This window comes from Suricata suricatta, chromosome 8 (genome assembly GCF_006229205.1).
Source record: "Suricata suricatta isolate VVHF042 chromosome 8, meerkat_22Aug2017_6uvM2_HiC, whole genome shotgun sequence".
Classification (NCBI taxonomy): Eukaryota; Metazoa; Chordata; class Mammalia; order Carnivora; family Herpestidae; genus Suricata; species Suricata suricatta.
Window position 1 is genome coordinate 99,540,155 of NC_043707.1, and position 8,093 is coordinate 99,548,247.

The 8,093-nt window shown below is 42.5% G+C and overlaps 1 protein-coding gene across 3 annotated transcripts in view; it reads right to left on the reverse strand.

Annotated features, from left to right (window-relative positions):
- Positions 1–2,682: 2,682 nt before the first annotated feature.
- Positions 2,683–8,093, reverse strand: part of LRRC42 (leucine rich repeat containing 42) — a 20,521-nt gene continuing 15,110 nt past the window's right edge. For all 3 annotated transcript variants that reach the window (XM_029949479.1, XM_029949478.1, XM_029949477.1), the window contains 2 exons: positions 4,851–4,935; positions 2,683–3,182 (listed from right to left, as the gene is read on the reverse strand). In XM_029949479.1, coding sequence (XP_029805339.1) covers positions 2,908–3,182; positions 4,851–4,935 — 360 coding nt within the window. In that variant the 3' untranslated portion in view covers positions 2,683–2,907. The remainder of the gene's footprint in view (positions 3,183–4,850; positions 4,936–8,093) is intronic.

Sequence of the window (8,093 nt, forward strand, 5' to 3'; positions counted from 1 at the left end):
TACGCTCCAGGCTCTGAGCTGTCAGCACAGAGCCCGATGCAGGGCTCGAACCCATGAACCGTGAAATCATGACCTGACCCGAAGTCGGACGCCCAACCGACTGAGCCACCCAGGCACCCCCCTGAGAAATATTTGTTTAAAGGAATCACCAGCAGAGGAAAACAAGATCCTTGAAAGAAAAAAAAAAGGATTTAAAAAATGAAATCTTAACGTCAAAAGTACACTATATTTACGAAAGAGGACTGGTCAGAAGTTGCTTCCAAGGTTTGCCCTCCAAAAAGGACCAGAACAGGTGGATGTCTGAAGAGTGATTTCAGATGCACCTCTCTGAAGGTACTGTACCATGGCAGCAATAGGGGGGTGATGGAGTGGGGGTGACCAGCAAATGAGACTCCAGTTTGACAGTATAGGTTAACTTTGACAAGTAAGGCTGTATATGTGCACCAGGAATTTGGCAAGGTGTGCTGCTATCCACTCAAATGACATTTCAAAACTCAACTTTACTTCTACAAAGAAAAGCAATCTGCACCTCATCTGCCTTTTTCAGTTTACAAATTTCAGGATCAGACCTTCAAAAAAATGTTTTTAATGTTTATTTTTGAGAGAGGGAGAGAGAGACAGAGTGCTAACGGGGGAGGGGCAGAGAGAAAGGGAGACACAGAATCCGAAGCAGTCTCTAGGCCCCAAGCTGTCAGCCCAGAGCCCAACGTGGGGCTCAAACCCACAAACCTCGAGATCACGACCTGAGCTGAAGTCGGACACTCAACTGACTGAGCCAGCCAGGCACCCCCAGGATCAGAACTTTGGATATGATCTTGAGCAACAGACCTTTACAGACCCAGGAACTTGCCTAGCTCTGAAAAGCAAATAAAACATGTTATCAGACCCAAGATCCACTTTTACTAAAATCCTGGTTAAACTTCATTTCCAAATATCAAACCGGTCACATGATGTACATCACACTGATGTATTAGTTCCTTGAGCAAGGACCTCTCTTCCTTTCACTTGCCAGTACGTCTTGCTCTAAGCTCACCTTCAGGGTGGAATATGGTCTACAGCAGCACTGTCCAATAGAAATAAAACACAAATCATAAACGTAAGACATGTAGCCTTTGTAGTAGTCATAGTAAAAACACAAAAACAGGTGAAATGAATATTTTACCCTCCAAATGACCATTTTAACTGTAGTCAATACTTAAAAATGGGAGATATTTTTCACTCATACTCTTTTGTACTTAAAAAAATTTTTTTGTTTATTTTTGAGAGAGAGAGAGGAGGGAGTGCAAGCTGGGGAGGGGCAAGGAGAGATGGAGACACAGAATGCAAAGCAGGCTCCAGGCTCTGAGCTGTCAGCACAGAGTCCGATGTTGGGCTCAAATTCATAAACTGTGAGATCATGACTTGAGCCAAAGTTGGACACTCAACTGACTGAGCTACCCACGTGCCTTTTGTACTTTGATGTGATATCCAGTGTGTATTTTACAGCACATCTCAACTTGGACTAGCCCCACTTCACGTGTTCAAAGGCCACACGTCACTAGGGGCTACTGTATTTCACAGGGAAGGTCTTGAACCTTGCTACTCTTGAGGGTAGTCCACAAATTTGAAGCACGAGCATCTTCTAGGAACTTGCTAGAAATGCTCAATCTCGGGCCCCACTTCACATCTACTGAATCAGAGTCTGTATTTTAACAAGATTCCCAGGAGATCTGCATGCACAATAAAGATTAAGAAGCATTGGTCTAAGGCAAGTCATTGGTCTGTTTCCTCACCTGTCAAACAGAGGTGATAATCCCGACTTTGCAGGACTACGGTGCCGATTCTTGGTTTACTTCATAGACTTAATAGCTGGGATTTTTACAAAACATTAACTTTTATTTAAGAAGGTAATGTTAAGAGTGGGTTCTAGAGTTGGATGAAAAGGAGTATAGATTCTGGTTCTGTCACTTAGGAGCTCTGTGACCTTAATCAACTCATTTCGGGCTGGGTTTTCTTTCTTTATTGAGGTGGGTTTTTTTTTTCATCACAAGTACCCTCCTTAATACCCATCACCCATGTAGCCTGTCTCTCACTCTCCTCCCTCCATTAACCCTCAGTTTGTTCTCTATTATTAACAGTCTCTTGTGGTTTGTTTCCCTCTTCTCTCCTCCACAGTTCCTGTATGTTCATGTTTTGTTTCTTAAATTCCATGAGTGAAATCATATGGTATTTGTCTTTCTCTGATTGACGTATTTCCCTTAGCATAATACCCTCTATATTGGCCATCCATATTGTTTCAAGTGGCAAGATTTCATTCTTTTTGATGGCCAAATGATATTCCACTGTATACACACACACACACACACACACACACACACACACACACACAAAACCTTCTTTATCCATTCATCAGTAGGTGGACATTGGGGCTCTCTACATACTTTGGCTATGATGCTGACATGTCTGAACTCTAACGTGGGGCTAAAACCTATCTTCCATTATTGCTGTGAGGTCAGGGTGTGGCACATAGGCATTCAGTAATGGTAGACAGACAGACAGACACACACACACACACACACCCTCCTTGCAGGGTCATCATGTAGTAACAAATCATGCTAAGCTGCCTTGTTAATTCACTTGGCCTCCTATCCCAAACCAAAGTGGTGCTTCCTGTGGCTCCAGTCTATATTTCACAAGCATAACTGAAGGACAGCAAAAACGTTTATTTGAAAAAATTACTATGTATTGAAAATATACATTAGAAATTATTACATACTTCCATAGCATTCCCCTCCCCCACCACAAAAGTAGAAATATCCACTTGCTATGCTAATGCCATAGGTAAAGTCAAACAAAAAGGAAAACACCACCAGCCCCCTTTCCTCATACATAAGAGTAGGGGGAAAGAGGTCAACTCCTATCTACCAATCAGTAGGAATTTAACAAGTCCCAGTCTTCCACAGCAAGACACACGTATTTCTGCTTTGAAGACTGTGAAGAGTTGCTCTGTTCCTTCTCCGGCTCTTCAAAAGCTCTCTTCTTGCTCTTCTTTGACTCCTGGCTTGAGACGGCTTCACGCTTCAATAACGGCCCATGGCAGTCCGGGGCTTTCTCTTTATAGAACTGGAGTTTCTCAGAAGAGTTCATGTGCGTGTCTGCCAGGGCACACTTCACAGGGGCATCTGTTCGAGCCCGTTTGCCATCTGTGAGGGCGACAGAGGGAGGGGCAGTGAGTCGGCTACGCTGGCGTGCTAATGCCCAAGTCCAGAGAGGCGATCCAAGGAAAGTGAGAAAGGCCCTAAAGGGCAGAGGTCTGGGTTAATTTTATTCTCTTTGGAATGCCCTGGAGAGCAACAGTGGCACGTGCGCTGGCACAGGGTGGAGGCGCCTACTCACGTGGGAGCACGGCAGATTTGGATTCACATCCCAGCTCTGCCACTCCCTGGATAAGTGGCCTCGGGCAAGTAGCCTCTCGGGGATTCAGTTTTCTCAGCTTTACAAGGATATAAATCCTCTTTCAGGAGATAAATGAAATAACATATAAAGTGCCCACCTCAACGTCTGGCATAGAGTAAAAGCTCAAAAAATGTTACCTGTTATTTTTCAAAATTTGGACTTTGCCTTCTAAAAAGTGCCAAACTTGTGGCACACTCTAGCAAACAATACCACCTTATTCTATAGTTTTTGGTATGCCCTGAATTCTTATTTTGCTACCTTTATTTCTTCTTCAATATGATTTCATCACTTAACTCTTTTTTAAAAAATTATGGTAAAATATACGTAGCATCAATTTACCACTTAGAATTTTTAAGTGTAATGCTCTGTGGCATTACATACATTCACAGTGTCGTGCAAACATCACCATCTTTCTCCAGAACTTTATCATCTTGTAAAATGAAATGATACACCTATTAAGCATTAACTCCCTATTTCCCTCCCCCCAGTGCCTGACAACCACTACTCTATTTTCTGTTTCTATACACTTGACTGTTTTAGGAACCTCTTATAAGAAGAATCACATAGTATGTTTCTTTCTGATTGGCTTATTTCACTTAGCATGATTTCTTCAAATTCTATCCACATTATAACATATATCAAAATTTCCTTCATTCTTAATGCTGAGTGATATTCCATTGTATGGAAATACATGTTGTTTATCCATTCATCTTTCTTTTCTTTCTTTTTGCTTTTTTTCAAGATTTTATTTTGGGAGCACCTGGGAGGCTCAGTTGGTTAAGCGTCTGACTTCAGCCTAGGTCATGATCCTGCAGTGTGTGGGTTCAAGCCCCACATCGGGCTCTGTGCTGTCAGCTTAGAGCTTGGAGCCTGCTTCAGATTCCGTGTTCCCCTTTCTCTCTGCCCTTCCCCTGCTCACACTCTGTCTCTCTCCAAAATATATGTTAAAAAAATTTTTTTTTAATTTTAAGTAATCTCTATACCCAACATGGGGCTCAAACGCAGAACTCAGGGATCAAGATTTGCAGGCTCCACTGACTGAGCCAGCCAGGTGCCCCTAACCATTCATCTTTGGATGGATATCTGGGTTGCTTCTATCTTTTGGCTACACTTAATTCCTTTTTAAATGTTCTGTACTCTACTTTTGTGCCACTGAAAATATTTTTGAAACAAGATGGGAGACACACACACACACACACACACACACACACACGTACATTTAATAAACTATTTTCCTGGTGTAGGTGCTCAACGCTGTGAACTTATGCTGTGGCATGTTGACGGAATACAAGTTTTGATGATCTCTTTAAGTGAATACTATCATAATTACATTTCCCACTGGGTAAGATGGGCTCGCTGCTTTCAGGTACAAATAACCTAAGGGCAGAAGCTCCAAAGAAAAGGGAATTTCTTACAGAAGTGCTGAGCTGCTGTTCGAGGCTCCCCGGTTTCTCGTGGCTTCACAGCTTCTGAAGTCACACGCTCCCACTGCAGAACAATCTAAAACGTATTTGGAAAGATTTGAAACCTGACAAAATCTCAGGCTTTCCTTGTTTCCCCTAGCTCCCTTTCCAGAAACATAAAGCCTTGTGGTAATCTTACTTCAGATGACAGGTGGTAAGAATAACCAAGTCAAGTCTGGATTTTCTATTTTAACACAGAAGTTGATCAGAATACAAACATGTTGGATATATGTATTTCCATGATTCAGGAAAAATCTATGAAGCTGATTCCCTATTTCCATCTCTACTGCAACTAGAAAGAAGTGCATATTCTTAAGTTAAGTAATAAAATGTAAAACCTTAGTCCTAACACTTTTCACATGTTCCTAGACTCACTTCCATGCCTTAAACTATACCAAACACAATTCAAACTCTTGTACATGTGTAAATGCCCATGTTTCCATTCTCACATTTCATGATCAGTTTCCATTTTTAAAATCTGTTACAAAAGTATTTTATTATAATCTACTACAAATTCTTCTGGAAATTTGGCCAAGTATAAACTATACATAAAATGAAAGTGATTCTTTCACATATACCACAAGTAACAAGAACTTTTAATTTAATATTTGTCATTACAGTATGTAAGAAAACGATCCTAAAGAAAGTCAAGGAAAACACTGCAGGACACAGAGGCAGGACAGCACACAGTCTAAGAATACAGATCCAGAGTCAGTGCCTCCACTTACTAGCCAGGGTACCCTTAGCAAGTGATTTAGTTCCTTAGTCTCAAGTTCTTCACCTGTAAAATAGTATTAGTAACAGTGTGTACCACACCTGGCTCCTGGGAAGATTACCTGAGGGGTTTAGCAGTGTCTGGCACACAGGAGGCACCCAGCAAATACCAAGTATCATCCCTTCCATGGTAACTTCCTAATTGTGGAAAATGGGTCAGATCTAAGAGAATGCCAGGATAAACCAAACCTGGTGACTCAGTGAGCAATCAGGAAAACAGTGCTTCTACTAACACTAGTAAGAATGTCAAGAGGAAGAGCTGCTGGGGGATAGAGAAGAAGAAAATGAGCTTGGTTCCAGACACGTGGAATCTGGGGTGCATGGTAGAAATTTATGGACAATATTTAGGAATGGGTCTGATGTCTGATGTGTCAGAGAAGGTAAAACCTTCCCTGCAGGAACACTTAAGGCTCTAAGAACAGTTAACATCACCAGGAGAGTGAGAGAAGACAGAGGAGGGGAGGAGGAAGTGAGGAATCAGCAAGAGCTAGAGGGAGAAGTGAGCAGGAGGCAGGAGAAAGGCCAGGAGAGGAAGGCATGAGGCGTGTATGCTCACAACAGTACTGCAGAAAAGTGAGGAAGGTGGAGAATGAGATCACACGCCACCTTCGGAAAACACCCACTGCAAGCAGTGGAGACCAGACCTAGATTACAAGGGATTAAGAGCTGAGTGGGCAGTGAGGAGGTGGGCAAGATTACAGAAACCAATTCACAGCTTCACGAGGGGTGGGTGAAGAACATGTTAGAAAAAAGGTAACTCATGTTTATACACAGGAAGAAAGTAGTCAACAAAGCATGAGACTGAAGACTGAAGGGTGGGGTGACAGAGGGAAATAATTGTGACATATCCCAGAGAAGGCTGGAGATCTTAAGGATTGTAACCAAAAAACAGACACTGAAGTGCTTTTCTTGGAATAAAGTGACACACCTGACCCCTTGGATAGGAAGGAAGTAGAATATGGTTGAAGAAATGGAGAAATTTTGAGACACTGAGAGGGCAGTAAGGGGACTCCTGTTAGCTGGCATCATTTTTCTGTGTCACCTGGGGAGGATGAGGCAGGGGGAGACTGGAGTCGGCCGGAAACATTTCAATGGGGATCAGCAAGAGATGGGTGAAACGCTGCGGCCACGCGTTAGGGGCCTGCTCAGGGTACATGGTCTGAAGCTGCGTGCATGAAGGAGCGCCATCAACTCACCGGCATGCCTCTCTCTACTGAGCTTTTGCTATATCATGCTTAGTAGATACTGTGTTTTTTTATGAACTAAAGGTTTGTGGCAATCCAAAGCAAGTCTACTGGCATCATTTTTCCAACAGCATCTGCTCACTGCACATCTGTGTCACATTTTGGTAACGCTCGTAACATCTCAAGTTTTTTCATTATATTTGTCATGGTGCTTAGTAATAATGACTGACTGGATGAAAGTTAAGGGGATGATGGCTAGCATTTTTTAGCAATAAAATATTTTTAAACAACATACATACCTTATTATTTTAGACATAACACTATCACACACTTAAGAGACTACAGTATAAACAGAAATCTTATATGTGCTGGGACACCAAAAAATTCATTTAACTTGTTTTATTGCAATATTTGCTTTACTACAATATTTGCTTTACTGGTCTGAGCCAAACCCGCAATATCTCCGTGATACACCTGTACTGCAGGCCAGGAGGCCAGGTCTTTTACTTCATCTCTACTAAGCTCTGTAAGGCAGGTCCTGGTTTCTGCATTCAAAAGATGAAGAAACGGCAACTCCAAGTTGCCTTAAGTCATGGAGCTATGGGGCTGTCCAGCCAGGATCCCAAACCTTCGTCTCTTTGACTCCATAGTCTATGCTCACTCTACCATGTCCTATGCTACCCAACTTCATCAAGCCTTTGTATGACCATCCCACATCTGCTCCAAGTCCACTGGATACACATAGGATTCATTCAGTGCTACAAACCATCTGGCAATGCACTGTTGTAATTATTTCAACATTTTCTGGACAAACGTCAAAGTGCTCCTAAAATACTTATTCACCCCTTCCTGATTACTTACAAGGAGGTGATGCTCCAATTAGGCAGTTGGATAGGTCCACCATCATGCATTATAGTGGAGCCAAGGAGGAATCCAGAACAAAACAGTTTGGTGGGTCCTCTAGGCCTCCACCAAGAAATACCAGTTTAGGGGCGCCTGGGTGCCTTAGTCGGTTAAGTCTCCGACTTCGGCTCAGGTCATGATCTCACGTTCGTGGGTTCGAGCCCCATGTCGGGCTCTGTGCTGATATGCTCAGGGCCTGGAGCCTGCTTCCGATTCTGTGTCTCCCTCTCTCTACCCCTCCCCCTCTCATGCTCTGTCTCTCTCTGTATCAAAAATAAATAAAACATTTAAAAAAAAAAAAAGCTCTTTCTAAAAAAAAAAAAAAAAGAAAAGA